General features: G+C 46.7%; 1 protein-coding gene across 5 annotated transcripts in view; it reads right to left on the bottom strand.

Annotated features, from left to right (window-relative positions):
• RABGAP1 (RAB GTPase activating protein 1) overlaps window positions 1-21,734 on the bottom strand; it is a 238,587-nt gene that overhangs the window by 112,686 nt on the left and 104,167 nt on the right. For all 5 annotated transcript variants that reach the window (XM_077283511.1, XM_077283512.1, XM_077283514.1 and 2 more), the window contains exons 19-21: window positions 21,505-21,633; window positions 6,656-6,748; window positions 5,315-5,425 (exon numbers count right to left, since the gene is read on the bottom strand). In XM_077283511.1, the coding sequence (XP_077139626.1) occupies window positions 5,315-5,425; window positions 6,656-6,748; window positions 21,505-21,633 (333 nt within the window). The remainder of the gene's footprint in view (window positions 1-5,314; window positions 5,426-6,655; window positions 6,749-21,504; window positions 21,634-21,734) is intronic.

Below are 21,734 nucleotides of genomic sequence, written 5' to 3'. Positions count from 1 at the left end.
GACAGAAGGAAAGCCCACCCAGGGTAATCATGGGTCTCGGTCTCACCCTTGGTAGGGACTCCTGGACAAGGAGTTGCTGCAGCTGACAAGAGGAAGCAGGAGGACGGGGACGCTCTCCTTAAAGGATAGGCCTGGGAGCAGACACACTAAATGATGCCCGAAGGCTAGGGGAACAGGAGAGGGGAGTAATAGACTGCATAGCAGCGTTACTGACAGTAATAGTAGAGTCCTGTAGGCTGCTCCCGGCTGTAGCTGTGACCGGCATCAGGGCACCAGCGATGAGACGGCAACCTAAGGAGGATGCAGGGGACCCCGCCTGTGCTGGGAGAAAAAGGACCCGGCTGCAGTCTGGATGAATGACCGCTGAAAGGGCGCTGGAACGTGCGCCCTGCTGTGATGTGGCGCCAAGCAGCGGCGTAGAAGTCATGGGCCCGGGAGCACCAAGATGGCGGCGGTGGGCGGGGAGTAACGAGATTGTCGGGCGGGAGAAAGCCTGCCCGAAAAAAACGGAAGTGGAGGAGCGCGGTACCGGAAGTAGGCCCCGGCAGAAGCCGGGACCTAAATTAGAGGCCGGCGCTGCCGGAAAAGAGACCGCGGCCCCGGAGCAGTGCGCCGCAGAGCAGCGCGGCCGCCTGCCAGTCGCCAGAGGGAACGAAATTACCAGGGTCGCGGCGCCGAAGTAGGCCCCGGCCGAAGCCGGGGCCTAAATTAGAGGTCGGCGCCGCCGGATAGAGGAGACGCCGCCTCGGAGCGCCGAAGCCCGTAGGAAGTAGCGCGGCAACCTGCCAAGGCCGCTGCGCAGGCACAGGACGGCCGCCTGCCATGCGTTGCAGCCGCAGGGGGAAGAGGTGCCCCTGCAATGGGTGACATTGCGGCCGCAGGGATGAATAGGTAAGGGGGAAGCGCGGCCCTCCACCGCGCGAGATAAGCTCGTCTAGGCCCCTGGGATCCCTATTAAAATAAGATCAGCGCCGCCATAGAGGGTCGTGCAGCGCGCCTTTAGGAACTTCTATTCCCCCACACTGTGAGGGTGGGCAGGGAAAGATCTGGGGAATATAGGGAAAATACTTACCTAAACATCCCACGTCGTCCGCTACTAACCTGAGGGGAATGAGTCGTCCAGGGAGCTGTGATGGACGTCCTCGTCTCCTCCAACCGACAGGCTCTGGTGGGCGAGTGGGTGGGGGACGGAGCCAGGACCGGACTTCTAAGCACGCTTGTGTGCTAGGCTCTTGGTCCTGGAGAGGGATCTATGAGGATACGGGGTGGCAGTACACGCCGTACTCATAGTCCGCCTTGTGGGACTACAGGTGTGACTGTTCACCCTGTATCCCTCCGGAAAATCTGAAAAGAAACGACGCACATTGAGGTAGATAAGGGTCTAATGAAAGACCCGTGTCCACCTCCTACTGACACTAAGCTAAACTGAATACCCTACTTCCTGTCGGTGGGGTGTACACTGCAGAGGAGGAAGCGCCAAAACATAAATAGCTGGTTTTTGGTCATTCGGCCTCTCAAAAATCGGAATAAAAAGCGATCAAAAAATGTCACGTGCCAGAAAATGTTACCAATAAAAACGTCAACTCGTCCCGCAAAAAACAAGACCTCACATGACTCTGTGGACCAAAATATGAAAAAATTATAGCTCTCAAAATATGGTAACGCAAAAAATATTTTTCGCAAGAAAAAGCGTCTTTTAGTGTGTGAGGGCTGCCAATCATAAAAATCCGCTAAAAAAAACCCGCTATAAAAGTAAATCAAACCCCCCTTCATCACCCCCTTAGTTTTTTTGGTGAAAAATTAAAAAAAGGTATTTATTTCCATTTTCCCATTAGGGTTAGGGCTAGGGTTGGGGCTAGGGTTAAGGCTACAGTTAGGATTGGGGCTAAAGTTAGGGTTAGGGTTGGGGCTAAAGTTAGGGTTTGGATTACATTTACTGTTGGGAATAGGGTTGGGATTAGGGGTGTGTCAGGGTTAGGGGTGTGGTTAGGGTTACCGTTGGGATTAGGGTTAGGGGTGTGTTTGGATTAGGGTTTCAGTTATAATAGGGGGGTTTCCACTGTTTAGGTACATCAGGGGCTCTCCAAACGCGACATGGCGTCCGATCTCAATTCCAGCCAATTCTGCGTTGAAAAAGTAAAACAGTGCTCCTTCCCTTCCGAGCTCTCCCGAGCGCTCAAACTGGGGTTTACCCCAACATATGGGGTATCAGCGTACTCAGGACACATTGGACAACAACTTTTGGGGTCCAATTTCTCCTGTTATCCATGGGAAAATACAAAACTGGGGGCTAAAAAATAATTTTTGTGGGGAAAAAAAGGATTTTTTATTTTCACAGCTCTGCGTTATAAACTGTAGTGAAACACTTGGGGGTTCAAAGCTCTCACAACACATCTAGATGAGTTTCTTAGGGGGTCTACTTTCCAAAATGGTGTCACTTGTGGGGGGTTTCAATGTTTAGGCACATCAGTGGCTCTCTAAACGCAACAAGGCGTCCCATCTCAATTCCAGTCAATTTTGCACTGAAAAGTCAAATGGCGCTCCTTCCCTTCTGAGCTCTGCCATGCGCCCAAACAGTGGTTTACCCCCACATATGGGTTATCGGTGTACTCAGGACAAATTGTACAACTTTTGTGGTCAATTTTCTCCTGTTACCCTTGGTAAAATAAAACAAAATGGAGCTGAAGTAAATTTTTTGTGAAAAAAAGTTAAATATTCATTTTTTTATTAAGCATTCTAAAAATTCCTGTGAAACACCTGAATGGTTAATAAACTTCTTGAATGTGGTTTTGAGCACCTTGAGGGGTGCAGTTTTTAGAATGGTGTCACACTTGAGTATTTTCTATCATATAGACCCCTCAAAATGACTTCAAATGAGATGTGGTCCCTAAAAAAAATATGGTGTTGTAAAAATGAGAAATTGCTGGTCAACTTTTAACCCTTATAACTCCCTAACAAAAAAAAAATGTTGGTTCCAAAATTGTGCTGATGTAATGTATACATGTGGGAAATGTTACTTATTAAGTATTTTGTGTGACATATCTCTGTGATTTAAGGGCATAAAAATTCAAAGTTGGAAAATAGCAAAACTTTCTAAATTTTTGCCAAATTTACATTTTTTTCACAAATAAACGCAGGTAATATCAAAGAAATTTTACCACAATCATGAAGTACAATATGTCATGAGAAAACAATGTCAGAATCACCGGGATCCGTTGAAGCATTCCTCATAAAGGGACAGTGGCCAGAATTGTAAAAATTGGCCTGGTCATTAACATGCAAACCACCCTTGGGGGTAAAGGGGTTAAAGTAAAGACATACTGGGAGTTGTAGGTTCATGTGATACAATTACCGTATTTTTCCGAATATAAGACGCACTTTTTCCCCAAAAAAAATTGTGAGGAAAATGGGGGGGTGCGTCTTATATTTGGAATGCAGACTTACCGGCATTGTGTATACAGAAAAACGGAGCAGAAATATCCACAACAACATATTTATGTATAAAACCAATAAAGTTTATTTGAATAACTCATCAATATATATATACATATACAAAATACTACGGACGCTGTATGCAGCCCGCAGATATACGGAGGTAACACAAGAGGGGAAAACTAATGGTAGCCAATCACAAGGAGGAGCGGCACCATCATTGTGCCCAGTAAGACCTACCCCTAATTCAATAAGGTGCCCAGCACAGAGCCATTTGAATACCATGCAGCATCTCACAATATCTCCTGTTCCTAGTCAGTTACCGGCATTGTGGCGGCGACAGAGGTGCGGGGATGATGTGGCGCGGTGAGCTGTATGGCGTGAGCAGGGTCCCGTCCACATTTGAGGTGAATCCGCGGCCCGGTATTGATGGAGAGCAGCAGAGCAGGGTGAGTTGCGGTATTTTCCGGTGGCGGCGGCCATCTTGCTGAGGCCGCACGTGCGCAGATTCACTACTCTGCGTCCCAGGGCTTCAGGAAAATGGCCGCGGGAGGCCGCGCGTGCGCAGATGTAGATCGCGGCGGCCATTTTCCTTAAGCCGAGTTCGCAGATTGAGATATCGGCTTCAGGAAAATGGTCGCCGCGATCTCCATCTGCGCACGCGCGGCCTCCCGCGGCCATTTTCCTGAAGCTCTGGGACGCAGAGTAGTGATTCTGCGCACCCGCGGCCTCAGCAAGATGGCCGCCGCCACCGGAAAAATCCTTAACTCACCCAGCTCTGCTGCTCTCCATCAATACCGGGCCGCGGATTCACCTCAAATATGGACGGGACCCTGCTCACGCCATACAGCTCACCGCACCACATCATCCCCGCACCTCTGTCGCCGCCACAATGCCGGTAAGCCTGCCGCCACCAGGAAAACCGTGACTCACCCAGCTCTGCTGCTCTCCCTTCACTACTGCTGTGGCGTCACCTCAAATGTGGAAGGGACCCTGGCCGCCGCCACCTGAGGAAGTGACCGCACATCTGTCGCCGCCACAGCATCCTCCCCATGGACACCAGGCCATGGCGTCGCCCACCTAAGCAGGATGGGACCCTGCTCAGGTGCATGCCGTTCCGCCCACCGCACCTCAGCATCACCCCACCTCTGCCGACACCATGCCTCCTGTGACCCTGCTCTGCCACCACCAGCCCTCAGGTAAGAGTTCTTAAATTCGGACAATAAGACGGACCCCCATCTTATAAAAAATCTTTTTTTCTGCAATTTTCACCCCAAATTTGGGGTGCGTCTTATAGTACGGTGCGTCTTATAGTCCGAAAAATACGGTATATATGGGGCTGACCTGATATTGCAATAGATAGCTGTACTAAGCTTGGTGATTTCTTCATGTATTAAGGGAGAATTTGGTGCTGCATTCATGTACTGACGGTAGCTCTGATCTTGTACAATATAAAACGTGCTTGATGGCTATGTTAAAACTTAAAAATCCTCAAAACAAACAGTTTTGAAATTATAATGAGGATTCCAAAAACTCAGTGTAAGTTAGCATATGTTCACACTCGTTTTTTGGAACAGAACCTGTGCAGAATGTCTTCAAATCCTTCTCAAACACTGAAAACTTGGTTCTGGTGATGTATTAATGTATTGATGGTGGTTATGGTGATGTATTCATGTAAGTAACCCTTTACCATTTTTTATGGCCCTTTGGATTGGTTCAGTATGACATTGTGGCCCTTGGACCAAAAAATGTTATATAGAATATTGGTCTATAGGTTACAAATCATTAGACCAATATGTCTACTGTGCAATAACATTTCTATATTGGAAGGGATATATACAGGTGTCATCTGGCTGGTCACACAGATAAAGCCATTACTTACATTATCCAAGTCCTTCCGCAGGGCGATCTTACTGGTAACCAGTTCATGAGCCAAGTCATCATTTTCCTGCTCCAGCCTCATATTTGCCTCTTGGAGTCGTCTGTTTTCACGCTAAAGAGAAAAAAAAAGGTATATGTACAGGTATATCTTGTAGGTCTTGTCTCCCTTGCACACGGAGGCTTTCCAGGTAAAAAAGATTAATCCAAGTGTTACCAAGCTTTGGAGTTAACCTGAAGAAACATTAGCTAGAAGCCAAGGGTACATATTAACCGCCCCAGTCACGGAGCTGTGGAGTAAGTAACATGCAGATCAGATTTAATTAGTGCCTATAGAAACAGGGTATATAGTGACAGGACCTTCTATTAGGCCAATTCATCGACTCGTACTATAGATTCACATCCGATGGTTACAACAGCAGACAAACTGATTTTCTTCTTAAATACGTAAAACTTAAAGGTAGTAAAGGTTAGTCTGCAGCATTTTCTGCAGGATCCTGGAAAAGCCCAATGGTAGAAATCTTGCAGAGAACTAGGGGTTAATGTACTGTAAATCAGTTCCATCTTTGTCTTTTGTCTAACTGAAGCCCCTTACCTTAGCTAAGGGGGTTGAAAACTATTCTATGGCACACACGGAAGGGGGGAGGCTCCTGCTGCAGCCATTTGACAAGATGGATGTCAGCTGAATGATGCTGCGGCCGATAGCCAACTCTCCCATGCACAGGAGCGCCCGCTCGGCCAAGCAATCCTGTGTTCTGTATGAGAACACGTCGGCTGCTGGATTAACTCTGTGAGAACAATGCTATCGGCAGTCCAAAACCGGACTTACCTTATGGACATCTCTCCCAATCATCAGTTCTCTGGTGCCTCCATACCCTTTAGACCATCAACCAAGCCTGTCGATATCGGTGGGCTCGGCCGACAGTTGTCTAATGTGTACGGGGCGGGGGGCTTTACACTCCATGAGAAACATGGAGGAGACTGTAATGACACAGAATCGGATCAAAGAAAAAAAACAGAAAAAAATGAAAGTAGGAAGAGCGGGAACTTTTTATTTTTATTTTTTTAACGTTCCTTTATTGGAAACAAATAAGCATTTGACACAAATTAAATATAACATTCTAAAAAAAAAGTTATATATTTTTCCTACAGCGTGTCCACGTTGAGCTGCTGCTCAAATCTTAGGGCTCTGGAAAATGTATCCAACCCCCGAGGACTGATTGAGGCTTTCCTGCATATTAATAAGGTAATCACACTGTGGTTCATGAGTGTAAAAGTACAATTAACAGGGGGGTTAAATAGGCGCAAAAAGAAGAAAACCAATATAAAACATAATATTACTCACCTCAAACCTTTCGACCGGGTCTTCCTGTTGTGCTTGCTGCTCTCTCATCATTTGATATTCACGTTCGTATTTTTTGAGCTTTTTCTGACTAATCTAAAATGTAAATGGGCAAAATTATTACTCGACAGATTCTCAGGGAGATCTACGTCCGACCCATAGATCTTAACAGATTATTTGAATATTAAGAAAAATGTGGATTTTTCAGGAATACGACCATTATCAGTTTCCTCTTCCTTAAATTAACCAACAGAGCTTTACATACATATCAAGCTTTGCTCCAGCGCTGCCTCTCCGCTGCTGCTCTCGTTATTTACAAGCTGCACTGATGACATCACCACTACAGAAGACGTGACCACTGCAGCCAATCATTGGCCACAGCGGCTCTGGAAATCTGATAAAGACTTGAGGAATCACAGGACTACACACAGTTTCAGCAGGACAAGCTGAATAATTTGTAATCTGTACTCTGGCAAACAACTTTTTCTCGGCAGATAAAATTCTGGCCCAGTGTTCAACATTTTTTATAAATGATCTAGATAAGGGAACTGAAGGTAAACTGATCAAATTTGCAGATGATGTAAAAAGCTAGGAGGGATAGCTAACACTAGAGAAGGCAGAGAAAGGATTCAGAAGGATCTAGGTAAGCTTGAATAATATGTATTCTAACAGAAATGCAAGATTCTACATCTGGGCAAGAAAAACGAAAATGACATCTATAGAATGAGAGGAATAGAACTAAGCAACAGCACGTGTGAAAACAACTTGGGTATAGTAATAGATCACAGACTGCAAATGAGTGAGCAGTGTGATGCAGCAGCAAAAAAGGCAAACAATAAAGAGATGTATTAAGAGTAGGGATGAGCAGACCAGTGGATGTTCGGCGGGTTTGACAAAGCTACAGTTAAAAGTTTAATTCAGGACCAAACTTGACCACAAATCCAAACCCAATAGAAGTGAATGGGGACCCGCACTTAGGTGCGTAACCATGGCTGTAAAACGGTCATAATAAGGGCATGGGGACTGCAAAAGGAAGCTAAATGGGGGGTAAAAGGGACAATTGCCCTGCAAACAAATATGGATAGGAAAATTACTTAAAATAACACGTCAAAGTAAGGAGGCTTATTTGCCGTGCAATGCTCCTCTGGGAAATTTAATATGCAAATTGCCTCTTCAGAGAGAAGGGGACATGAGCTCTATAGCGCCACCTGTTGGAAGTAGCGATCTTACAAGTCACTATCAACCCTTTAATGAGTCTTGTAATATGACTTAGGAAAAAAGCCAAATCAGAATCTCAATTTGCAGACACAGTGTTTCGGGCTATTGGCCCTTGTCAGTGCTAAGTATGAGAACTGATTTGGCTGACTTGACAAGCCAGATTTGGTATGTCACTCTAGGAGAATTGTTACCCCTTACACCCCAGTCCAAAGCCTCTCATCTAGCCAAATCAGTCCTCATACTTTGCACTGACGAGGGGCAATACCCCGAAACACTGCGTCTGCAAATTCAGATTCTGATTTGGCTTTTATCCTAAGTCACATTGCAAGGCTCTTTAAATGGTTAATTGTGACTTGTTGATTGAACCAGGAGGCAGAGGTCCAAGTGGAGCAGGAGGTTCAGGAGGAGGTGGAGGTGAAAGAGGTATAAGTAGCCAACATTAATATTTTTTTTTTTTTTTTTTTTTTTTTGGGGGGGGGGGGGGGATACTCTGAAAACATGCAGTGTAATCTGCCTACTACTCTCTCTGTATAAAGGGCATATAATACTCTGATATTTTGGGGGTTGAAAACAATGAGGAGAGCATGATGTGGTCGTGTTGCTGGTGGTGGTGATGTAGCTGCTGCAGGCAGTGTCTGTGTCTGCTACGCGCCCAAATGACACAGTTTTTCCTCGAGATGTCCGGTTCTTCCCCTGAATTTGGGAGTTTGATACTTACCTTGATGGAATTTGCTTTAACGCATAATTTTTTTGTCTTTAAGGGGTCCTTTTTCCTGCAGCTCCAAGGAACAGCCATGGGGGCGGCCTTTGCGCCCTCCTATGCAAATCTGTTCCTGGGGCTGTGGGAAAGGGACCTCTTCCTGTCAAATCATTGGACGTCAATGGACCGAGTCCCCCTTTGGACCCGGTACATTAACGACATATTTTTGATCTGGCAGGGCCCCCCGGAGGAGCTTTCCTCATTCATGGCATTTTTAAACGATAACAGCCTTAATATCCATCTAACCTTTAAATGGGATTTTGAAAGAGTTGAGTTCTTGGATGTCATGGTGAGGAAGGACCCTGCTGGGTTTATTCAGACTGACCTTTTTCGTAAACCCACCTCTACAAATACCCTACTACATGCATCCTCCTGTCACCCCTCTCACATTATCAGAGCAGTACCAACGGGTCAATTCCTCGGCTTACGTAGGATATGTTCTTCAGAATTAGATTTCGAACGACAGGCAAAGGAGTTGCAGATACGTTTTCTTAACAGTGGCTATAGTAGGCGGTCCATTAAAAAGGCCTATAATAGGGCCAGGACCACTACACGTGCATCCCTATTGTATAAACATCCAGACAGTAGAACTTCACACTCGAGTCAACAACTACGGTTTGTTACCGACTTCAACTCCCAGTCTGCCAGAATTCGTGAGGCATTACGAAAATCTTGGCCCATTCTGAGAGTTGATAAGACCATTTCTAAAATCCTACCGGAGTACCCCCTTATGTCTTTCAGAAGGGCGAGGAATTTGAAGGATCATTTGACGCGGAGCCACTATGAGGGAATACCGAGAACCACTTTTTTAGATAGGTTCCCTCCTCGATGTGGCTCTTTCCCGTGTGGCCACTGTGTGGCGTGCCCCAACGTGGAGCGCATCGATACTTTCTCTGACTCTGGCGGGTGTAAGACCTTCAAAATCAAAAAAGAAATTACTTGTAACACACGTTTTGTAATCTATTATGCCACATGCCCTTGTGGCCTTATTTATGTGGGCCTTACTACCCGCCAATTCAAAGTGCGTATACGTGAACACGTACTGGGAATTGAAGCTGCAGCAGGGTGTACTGATCCTTCTTCTCTGAAAACTCTCCCAAGACACTTCAAGTCCCTTCATGGGAGTAATGGGAGATTAATTCGCTTTCGTGGGATAGATGCATTAAATGTAGGTATACTGGGTGGTAAACTATCCTCCAAACTGGCTCGCCTTGAGTCAAGGTGGATATGGACGTTGCGGACTGTGCACCCCCTTGGGTTAAATGAGAACCTTAGCTTTGCCCCCTTCTTGTGATCTTCTGACCGTGTGGCCCTTCTAGTTGCAGGTTACTGCCGACATGTTTTAATTCACCTTTTATATTTTTTAGACTCTTTTATTCTTCTTTCGGCCGTGTAAATGGAGTTCTACTTCTTCTATGGATTATGGGACATGAAGATTGGTGTACATGTTACTAGCTGGGACTTTATGCTATGGAGCAAGATTGACCTGTGATGCACTACGAGATACATATGACATACTAGCATCTATCTTATTATTGTATTACATCTATATTTTTTATTTGTCTTGGATCTGTTAATGGGGTTATCTTGGACTATCTCGCTTCAAGCTGCTGTAATACTTAGAGTTGGTCTGTCTCCATATCCATGTATATATTAATATATGTTTCCTTTTCTTTTCCTTTTATGTATATTTATGTCCTTGTTATAAGTTAATCTGTGGGCTGGATCCGCCGTTAGTCCTATATAAAGTGCTGCCCGTATATGCATGAGTCGCCAGTATTTTCTCATACTGTTGCCCTTAGAAGCTATGGAGGATTATGCCTCCATTCATATTAATGCGCAGGCGCCCACTCACTAGTTTTAGGGGATGGCGCTTTCTGTGGTTTTGTTGTGTGCGGATCACGGGGGGGGGGGGGGCCCCCACGTGACTCCCGCACACACATCCTGGATGACGCTGTCTTCTTTGTGTGTGGTTGCCAGGGAACGCTCTATTACTTCCAGCGCTTCTGGTTTCAGCACTTCCGGTATGCAGTCTCTATGTATATTATTACGCAGGCGCCCACTCACCAGCTCGGGAGGATGGCGCTGTCTGGGATTTTGTTGTGTGCCGATCACGTGGGGCCCCACGTGATTCTTGCACACACATCCCGGATAGCGCTGTCTTCTCTGTGTGTGGTTGCCAGGGAAACGTGTCACTACTTCCGGCGTTTCCAGTTTCAGCACTTCCGGTACGCGGCCTTTTAAACCCTTGTCTGATCACTGTTCTGTGTGCTCCCTGACGAAGGTTTCCCGAAACGCGCGTTGGGGCGGGCGCTGGGACCCACTATCTGCCTGCACTTGCTGACACTATTTGGGTGATGTATCATTTCCTTTGCTGTATTGTGTGTTATACTGATTGTATGCTCTAATATATCTAGATTCCTTGTGGAGCTGGGATGATACTCATTTATATGTAACCCTTGTATGTACTTACCTATACATTGTAGAGAGGGTTTGTTACATTTTTTCGCCCATTAACAAACTATAAATATTATGTCTGTTTTATATCTTAAAGGCATGTTTTGGGTTCCCTGTGCCCCTGCTTTTAGCGTGTTTGATGGTTACTTGCTGCTGTCACCACCTTTATGCCCTGTTTAATAAAGCATTTTTATAGACTTTGGCTATCTCTTGGAGTTCATTCTAAGGCTGGTTTCACACTTGCGTTTTTGTCTGCAGCGTTTTTTGCACAAAAAACGCATGCGTTTTTTTTTCCTATATTTAACATTGAAAACGCATGCGTTTTTTTGCACATGCGTTTGGTCGCGTTTTCAAACGCATGCGTTTTTTGTCTGCATGCGTTCATTTTCAAAAATGCTACCTGCAGTATTTTCTTGCGCGTTTTTTTTGCCGCGAAAAAACGCATGCGTTTTTTTGCGGCAAAAAAATGCATTGCTGTCTATGTAAACGCATGCGTTTTTAAGCACATGCGTTTGTTTGCGCTAAAAACGCATGCGTTTTTATAGAAAAAAACCAGAAAACACACTGAAAAGCCACCCACCACCATCAAGGTGATAAAGGGATCCAAACCCTAACCCTAACTCTACCCCTAACCTCACCCCTAACCGTTTAATGAACATTTTCTGACAGTCATATTGCCACGTATTTAAGTGCCACGTATCACGTATTTCAGTGCCACGTATGCCACGTGCCACGTATTTAAGTGCCACGTGCCACATATTTAAGTGCCACGTGCCACGTATTAAAGTGCCACGTGCCACGTATTTAAGTGCCACGTGGCACATATTTAAGTGCCACGTGGCACGTATTTGAGTGCCACGTATTTAAGTACCACGTATTTCAGTTGCACGTATTTCAGTGCCACATATTTCAGTCACGTTTAGGGTTAGGGTTAGGGGTAGGGGTAGGGTTAGGGTTTTCTTGTGTTTTTCTATAAAAACGCATGCGTCTAAAAAACGCATGTGTTTTACCGCGTTTACATGCGTTTTTCACACATGCGTTTTTTAAAAAAAACGCATGCAGACAAAAACGCAAGTGTGAAACCAGCCTAAGGCTACGTTCACACGATCCTTTTTTCACTGCGGATTTTTCAGGTCCTTTTTCGGGAAAATCCGCAGTGAAAAACGGCGGTGCTTCTCTCTGCGGTTTTGTGTCCTTTTTCTACTGCGGATTCCACTGCGGGTTTCCAACTGCAGTTTCCTATTGGTGCTGTTGGAAACCCGCAGCGGAATCCGCAGAAAGAATTGACATGGTACTTCTTTTTTCTGCAGGCAAATCTGCGCGGATTTGCCGGCGAAAAAAAGGATCGTCGGCACAGCGGATTTTGTTTTCCATAGGGTTACATTGTACTGTACCCTGCATGGAAAACTGCTGCAATTCCGCTGCGGATCCGCAGCAAAAACCGCATCGTGTGAACATAGCCTTAGGGTTCTGAAACCGTGAAGTGGTTAAAAGGAGCAGAATTATCATTTTTTGGGAGGATTTTTCTAGGAAACGGTCCACTTCTTACATTTTAAATGTGTAGATAAAGAAAAAAGTCACCCCCCGCACCGCAAGGTAAACAGCGCTAAATCCAAAGAAGCCATTTCTGGCAAAAGACCAACGACTTTTTACTAAGGTAGATTTGCGTAGTAAAGTCCGGGCGTGTGCGCCGGTGTCTTAAAGACGCTGTATGCACACACCCTTAGTGCCAGGGAAAGCTGCGCACAGACATGCACTAACATAAGATGGACGGCACGGAACGGCCACGTTTGTCAGAACCAAAGCTAATCAAAGGGAATCCTAAGCCGCAGACCCCCGATGTAGAAAGTCTAGGGACAGCAATCTAGCAATACAAAACCCTCCATTATATAAAAAGCAATTTACATCAAGTAATAGCAAGAATCATTATTAAAAAAAAAAAAAATTACAGCAAAAAGTTAAATCCAAAGTTTCAAAACTGTTTGAACATTTTTGTACCGGGGTGTCGTCAGCGCAGCAATGTCCTAATAGATGCAACTGGGAGCAGGCCTACGAGGACGGGCCTGACGTGTGGTCACCGGCGTCCTGGAACGGGTCCACACTGCTCCTGCTATAAACTGTCCTACATCAGAAGCTTGTGGAAAAGTCAGATAACTGAGAAAAAGGAGCTGCAATGGCAGAGATAAGAGGCAGAAAGACGTAATCTGCAGGATACTTACACCCGTGAGTCAGCAGAGAGGAGCCGCAGCAGACTGCAGCTTTCCCCGGGCATGCTGAGACAACACACAGGATATCCTTGGATGGAAACAAAACCTCCTGCATTATTAACCACTCTCCAGAATAGCAGGGCTCGCTGACAGCGTGCACAGAGCGAAGCGGACAATTACAGAAGCTGATCGTGGGGCAGCACAGACCGGCGATTAGAGGCGATCCTGGCCGAACCTCCGGAATCCAAAAGCAGAAACATTTTGCCCGGATCTCTCTGCCTTACAGCCTTATGATTGAAGGGGAGCGCAGGTTTTGCCATGTAATCTGAGAACAGCATGATATAGGGGCAGAGACTCTGATTGCAGCGATGTGCCACTTACAGGGCTGAGTGTCTCTGTTTCAATAAAATCAGTGGTTTATCATCAGGAGGCTAGCCTTACATGACTAGGTATCTGGTGCCTCCTAGTCAACTGTTCTGTGTAAACATGTCCCGACTACTAATTAGCAGCTTACATAGGCAGTAAGCTGCTAATTAGTAGTCGTACTAATTAGCAGCTTACTGCCTATGAACAGTGCACACAGAAAACTGCCAATCAGTGATGTGGGTTGGGTTGTACAATTCTCAGTATTTGAGCTCTGCAGCAAAGAAATAGGGATTTTTGTGTACTCACCGTAAAATCCTTTTCTCCGAGCCAATCATTGGGGGACACAGGACCATGGGTGTTATGCTGCTGCCACTAGGAGGACACTAAGTAATACAGAAAGAATAGCTCCTACCCCTGCAGTATACACCCTCCTGCTGGCTCCAAGTGAACCAGTTCGGTAACAAAGCAGTAGGAGTTTAACATTTGCCCAGGATGAACTATGTCAAAACCAAGGCAACACAGAAAACCAAAGCCGTTAGGCTAACAGGGTGGGAGCTGTGTACCCCAATGATTGGCTCGGAGAAAAGGATTTTACGGTGAGTACACAAAAATTCCTATTTCTCCTACGCCTCATTGGGGGACACAGGACCATGCGACGTCCTAAAGCAGTCCCTGGGTGGGGAACAATGAACTGTAATTGCTCCTTGTACACACAGGTTACAGATGCGGCAATGCCACCTGCAAAATTCGTCTGCCGACGGTCGCATCTGCTGAGGCCTGAGAATGAGTATGGCAATGTTTTGTAAACGTATGCAGACTAGACCAGGTCGCAGCTCTGCAAACTTGTGCTGCCAAAGCTTGGTGCCGGATGGCCCAAGACGCACCCACTGACCGAGTGGAATGAGCCTTAATCCCTGCTGGGACAGAATGACCTCTGACTCGGTAGGACTCCTGAATAGCAGAACAAATCAATTTTGCTATTGTCGCCTTGGAAGCGGGAAACCCCTTCCTTGGCCGTTCCAGGAGCACAAACAGGGCATCCAACCCGCGGAAGGATGCCGTCCGCGAGACGTATCTCTTGAGAGCTCTCACTAAATCCAGTGTGTGGAGGGCCTTCTCGATGCGATGTACTGGTGCCGGACAAAGAGACGGTAAGACAATCTCCTGATTGAGATGAAAGGATGAAGCAACTTTTGGCAAAAAGGACAGGGATGTTCTCAAAACCACCCTATCCTGATGAAAATTCAGGAACGGAACTTGACAAGACAGAGCCGCCAGCTCTGAGACTCGTCTAATGGACGTGAAGGCAACCTTCCTGTAAAGAAAAGACAGGGAAACCTCCTGTAGAGGTTCGAAAGGAGCTTCTTGCAAGACTCAGAGGACCAGATTAAGGTCCCATTGTTCCAACAGCATCTTATAGGGCGGCACCCTATGGGAGACTCCCTGAATGAACATCTTCACAGGGTTGAAACCTGCCCCTTGAGAGAACTAAGGGCGAGACCTAAGTCCAAACCAGTTTGTAAAAATTTGAGGATGGAAGGAATGGAAAATTCAAAACGAGAACGTCCCCAGTCGTTGCGCCAGGAAAAGAAGGTTTTCCAAGTGCGATGATAAATGCGCAGAGATGTAGGCTTTCTAGCGATGTGCATAGTAGAGATGACTTCCGGAGAGAAGCCTGCCTGGGTTAGAACTCAGGACTCAACGGCCATGCCGTCAAACACAGGGCCTCGGAGTTCTGGTGGTAAATGGGGCCCTGTGAAAGGAGGTCTGCGCGATTCGGTAATTGCCAGGGAACATCGGCGACTAGTTGAAGTAGTTCCGCGTACCACGCCCGGCGGGGCCAATCTGGCGCAATCAGGATTACCGCTACTCCCTCGGCTCAGATCTTCTTGATGACTCTCGGCAGTAAGGGGAGCGGGGGAAATATGTACGGAAGCCGAAAATGATGCCACGGGAGTACGAGTGCATCTGCCCCGATTGCTCCTGGATCGTGGGACCGAGCTATGCAGTCGGGAACCTTGGAATTTACCAGTGAGGCCATGAGATTCACGTTCGGGGAGCCCCAACGACAGCAGATCTGGTGGAAGATCTCCGGATGGAGAGACCACTCCCCGGAGTCGAGGCCTTGACGACTGAGGAAATCTGCCTCCCAATTGTCCACTCCCGGATGTGAACCGCTTAAGTCATTGCGCGGTTTTCCTTGGCCCAATGGAGAATGTAGCCTACCTCGTTCATGGCTGCCATGCTGCGGGTTCCCCCTTGTCAGTTGATGTATGCCACTGCAGTGGCATTGTCGGACGGAATCCTGACGGGACGACCCGCCAGGAAGGGATAAAATTGGAGAAGAGCTAACCTGATTGCCCAAATTTCTAAGATGTTGATTGGAAGACGTGATTCCTGAAGTGACCAGCAGCCCTGAGCAGTGTGATGTAAGAACATTGCTCCCCAGCCTAGAAGACTGGCATCTGTTGTCACAACTAGCCAATGTGCTGGAATAAAAAACTTCCTTTGATTCAGAGAGGACTTTAATGTCCACCACCTGAGAAACTGTCTGACTCGCTGGGGAAGGAAGAACCGATGGTCGAGGGAGAATGGGTTCCTGTCCCAAACAGCCAGGAGGGCATGCTGTAAGGGACGGAGGTGTAATCGGGCAAATGGAACCGCCTCCAAGGCTGCTACCATCCTGCCGAGTACTCTCATACTGAAGCGCAGAGAGTGAGTGCGAGGTTCATAGAGCTTCCGAGCTTCCCACTGTAAGGCTGAGTTCTTTTCCGGGGGAAGAAGCACCAACCCCTGGGACGAGTCTATCTTACAACCCAGGCGAGAAAGAGAATCTATTGTGATGTTCACAGCCTCCTTGCAGGTACGGAAAGAGGGGCATTTGATGAGGTTATCGTCTAGATACGGTAGCACCACCACTCCTCGGTTGTGGAGTATGGCCACGGCAGACACCATGACCTTTGTGAATACCCTGGGGGTGATGGTGAGGCCGAAGGGCAGAGCAACGAATCGGAAGAGTTGTTCCTGAACTGCGAAGCGAAGAAACCTTTAGTGAGAAGGTAAAATAGGAATGTGGAGGTACGCGTGCTGGATATCTATAAACGCCAGGAACTCGCCTATTCCCATGGAGGCGATGACAGAACGAAGCGATTCCATCCGGAACCTTCGCACCCTGACGAACGTGTTCAACAGGTTTAGGTCCAGAATGGGCCGTACTGTACCGTCCTTCTTTGGAACCATGAAGAGGCTTGAATAAAAACCTTGAAACCGTTCGCTTTGAGGGACAGGAATAATAACTCCGTCTTTTCTCAGACAGCTTATAGCTTGGAAGAACTCTGAAGCTTTTGCCCTGGGAGAACGAGATAAGAAGTTTATCCTGTATCCGGAGAACACTAAGTCACGGACCCACTCGTCGTGAACGACCGAGAGCCACATGGCACGGAAGAAAAGCAGGCGGCCGCCTACTTTGAGGGTGTCCCCCGGGGAACCTCTGTCTCCACGTTGTGCCCGGCCGGAACCGGGAGATGTGGAAGTAGAGGACCAGTTTGAGTTGTAACGAAAAAAATCCTGTGGTTGTGGAAGAAATGTACTCTTCCCTCCAGTGGCGTCGGAAATCAATTGGTCGAGCTTTTCGCCAATAAAGGCGACAGCTCTGATATGGTAGAGAAGTCTTTTTGGAAGCAGAATCCGCACGCCAGTCCCTGAGCCATAAGGACCTCTGGATGGTGATGGCGTTTGCTGCTGCTTGAGAAGCGCAGTTAGCGGCATCCAGGGACGCGGTCACTACAAAATCTCCAACTCTGGCTGAGTAGCGAGGTCTGCTATCTCGGGGGAGGGAAGATTGGTATCCAGCACCACTGAAGACAAGACCTCAGCCCAATGGGTCACAGCTTTAGCCACCCACGTAGCGGCAAAAGATGAGAAGAGTGCAGCTGCTGAGGCTTCAAAGGCTGAACGCGCCATATTGTCGATCTGACGATCGTTTGGGTTTTTAATAGAAGCGCCATCCGAGGAGGATAAAACAGATTTAGTAGACAGGCGCGATCGGGGGAGACAGCGACCAATCTTTTCTTGGATCCTGGGCAAACAAATATTTTGACTCCATGGGCTTCTGCCCTCTGAATCGTTTATCTGGACGGATCTTGTGAGATTCAATGATTTCCTTAAATTCGGGATGAGTGGCGAACACTCTGAGCTCGCTTGGTCCTCTTAAAGGACACGGCATGATCCGTTATAGATAAAGGTTCCTCCTCAAGCTTCAAAGCCTTATTCACTAACTCAATCATGAGAGTCGAGAGTCTCCTGATCGTGATGAAATTCCTGATCTAGGGACATATCAGAATCATCCTCTGAAAAAGGTTCTCTACTAGCCCCAATGGAAGGGGAGCGAGAAATGGAGCGCTCAGAACCTGAATCCCGGTGATGGTCTGAGGATATGGCATGAGTCCTGTTCCTGGAAGAGCGAGAGCTCCTTGGCAAGGTATGACCCCTGGAGAACAAGGGGTTCTGATCATTGGAAGCGTCGTCCGAAATAGTGCCCTGGTTAGAGGAAGGGTCTCGGAACGACTCTAACGCTTTTGCCAGGGATGCCATAGATAAGGTAAGGGAGGAAGCCCACTCAGGGGGACTAGGCTTACTGGGTTTGGTATCAGTAACAGGTGGTTCCTGAGCAGTTACCGGTTCACAAGCTGTGCATAATGCAGTATTGTGACCCTGGGGTAATGACACCTTACGAGCGGTACATGCCGCAAAGAACATAGTGTGGGTTTTCCCAAACTTTTTGTGAGGCTTTGATTGAGGTGTAGGATAGCCTTGAGGAGAGCGCTTACTAACAGGGGAAGGGTTAAGCCATGTTTCTGCAGCTTACCCAGGTCCTGTGTCTTGAGTCCCCAGGGGAGGTCCAAAGTGAATGCACAGAAGATGCTAGTCCTGAAGGCTGTGATTCAAAAGGCTGGAACAGCACTGCAGCATCAACCCTGTGGGTGTACCAAGATGGCCGCCGAGATAAGGAAGTGAGAGCGCTTCTCAGGGAACGAGAAGCGCCAGAAAGAGTGGGAGGTGGTAACTGCCGGTGGGTGTGGCCAAAACTCCGGCCTGTATGAAGGGGAAAAGCCGGGGGCTAAATTATAAACCTGCGGTTGCGGCCTGCAGCGCCGCGACCGCTATTAGCGCCATTCATAAGCCACACTCCTTCATTGAATTGCCGCACTGCGGACCACCCACGGACCCGGGTTTTAAGGTGTGGACCTCCCAAACCCCAGGGACCAGGACCCCCCCCAAGCGCCTCGGCCCCCGCAGTGTACTCACGGTAGATGTGGTGGGCCGGTGCTCAATCCACCGTCGCCATAGTCAGGGAGGGGGTGGAGAGCTATACCAGTGGTGATGCAGAGGAGGGCTGGACAGACGCCATACATATTTATGTCCGGCTATGCACCTCCAGGACAGGAGAGGTAGATGGAGGGCTACTCAATGTGGTCGCCTGCTATGGAGGGGGGAGATCGGAACGCGAAGGAACCGTCGCCCGTAAGGTGAGCTCAGGGCTGGCATCCAACGGTGCAGGAAAGGATATGGGAGGGACGCTCCACATACTTGCCTGTTGATTCGGGGGAGATCGGAACCTAGAAAGGATTTGTCGCCCCCATTCGCTCCGTTAAGGGAAAAAGTAGAATAAAAAGTAAAAACTAAAATAAAAACGGTGGGGTCTGAAAGCAGACCCAAGTGCCTCCTACAGACACTAAGCAAGAACTGGTTCACTTACAGCCAGCAGGAGGGTGTATACTGCAGGGGAGGAGATATTTTTTCTGTATTACTTAGTGTCCTCCTAGTGGCAGCAGCATACACCCATGGTCCTGTGTCCCCCAATGAGGCGTAGGAGAAAACTGTGATTGTTATGAAAATAACAGGGAGGAATCACACTGAATTACGGTATATACTTTGGTGCACACACTCTTGCCAATTAAAGAAGCAATAATTGCCTTTTTTGTCTTATTAACACCCATGAGCCCTTAAGGAGCCATGTTTAGTTCATTTCATACTCTTATCCTATTTAAGAAACTCTAGAAACTCTCCCATAACTCGCATGGTAGCGACAGATGAAAAATAAGCTCATAGTTTAACACCGATCACGGTTTGTTTGTTTTTTTATGGTGACCATGATCTAACTACTTGTTGGAGCTGGGTAAAAATGGGGTCAAAAAAAAAAAAAAAGTTTAGCATTTTTTGGTGTTAACAACTCATTTTACAAAAATGTAGTGACTCCTCAAAGCTTTTACTATAGAATTTTGCCATAAAAGCTTTGGTGAATCAGGGACTAAAGGGCCGATCCAAAGAGATGCATGGTTGCTCTACGCCAGACTTGCTGGAGTACAAGGTGCAGAATTCATTAAGAGGTGAACTCCAGTTAATACAATTTGGCGCGTCTTGTGAGTGGACTGCTCCTCTGTGCACCACTCCATAAATGCTACTCCGGTCAGGGACTGGAGCAACTTTTCTACTGTACAAGATTTCGACACTTTGGATAAATTGGACAGCGGGCGTTGGCACACCCCAGCTCTGCTGATCAAAACTGGCGCAAATATTCCAAAAGTCCCAAAAGTCTGGCACAACACCGTGCTGCGCATAAAAAACGGAGCAACTTTTCAAAACTTTTTCCAACACTTTTCTGGAGAAAAAGCTTTGATGAATTGTCAGTATATCTACTACTTGGGACATCCCCTTTTTAAATGCAACCCTTCGCGTAATATAAGAAAAGCTTATACCCCCCCCACGGTCACCATCCCATTGGCATCTTCTTGTACTCGTGTGACTTTGTTCATGCACATGAGCGCTGCAGCCCATCATGACCTGCTCACACTGCAGAAGATGTCCGAAGGAAGTGTGAGAACTGCAGACAATAGCTGGGCGACCCCTTTAATTTCACCATTTTCATATATTAATAGTAAGAAAGTTATATAATATATAAATGGTAAGAAAGGAGCAGAGACATTTCTTCATGTCACTGAGAGTTGCCTTTTTTTTTCTTTTTTACAGAGCAATTTCTAGTGTTTTTCTTCCTACACAATCAATTAAAGCCCATACCAATATCACAACCTATTAAATTAAATATCCATTACAGCGGCATTTGGAAATATTAAGCGCATTTTGTGAGATGTAATCGTATGACCACCGATGCCAATGAAGGTAATTGGTTACAAGTAAGTAACATTAAATGCGCTATCGCTGTAGCAAGGCCTCGCAATATTTACAGCATTTTCTGATCCTTACAATGAACTCTCCCTGATGCCATAATGAGACTATGCAATGATCCGAAACTGTGGAAGTATCCGGGAAATTGTGTTATCAAGGAGTAACAGATGGGTTTGCTGTCAGATTCTGCACCACCAGAAATAGCTTACATTAACATATTCATGTAGTCAGGGAAAAAAATATAACCCTAGAGGTACCTAGGACATCAAAGAAAAAGTAGGAAAGATCTGTGTGATCAGTAATGTGCAGAACAGAGAGAGATTTAGAGCATTAGCTGAGTGCTGTGAAAGAGCGTAAATCTAGATATCTGGCGGTTTTGTGTGCGGCAATTTGTGCTTGGTCAGCAGCTTGTTACATCAAATAGCTTAAACTCTAAAATATCCTACAACGGGGAGTTCATAATCACAAAGTGGATTTACCCGGCAGAGAGCGAAGCATCAAAGCAGTCGTAAACCAGCCGGCAATGGGATTGATGAACTTTATGAAATCCCAACTAACAGAATATCTTCGCCCCCAGAGTTTCCAGGCGGATTTTACCTTTACATTTGGTTCAAACATGAGATGGATAGCATCATCTATCAATCCGTTCCTAAATTTACCTTTAGGCTGCAGGCCAGTTCCATCAACTTTTTCGCATTGTCCTCGGAGCGATATCTTTTTGGAAGCTGAACACGGAAGAATTTTAGCGCGCCCTCAAAATCTGTGAGGAGCAGGTCATCCTTAGAGGTCTAGGAGGAATTGGATGAGTGATGTATCAGTGTAGAAGAAAAAAAAAAAGTATGTTCAAGTCCAAATCCAGTCAGTCAGGTTAGGATTTACTACCCATGTA

This window comes from Ranitomeya variabilis, chromosome 2, assembly GCF_051348905.1.
Source record: "Ranitomeya variabilis isolate aRanVar5 chromosome 2, aRanVar5.hap1, whole genome shotgun sequence".
In the NCBI taxonomy this organism is placed as follows: Eukaryota; Metazoa; Chordata; class Amphibia; order Anura; family Dendrobatidae; genus Ranitomeya; species Ranitomeya variabilis.
This window is presented reverse-complemented; position numbering and strand designations above follow the sequence as displayed.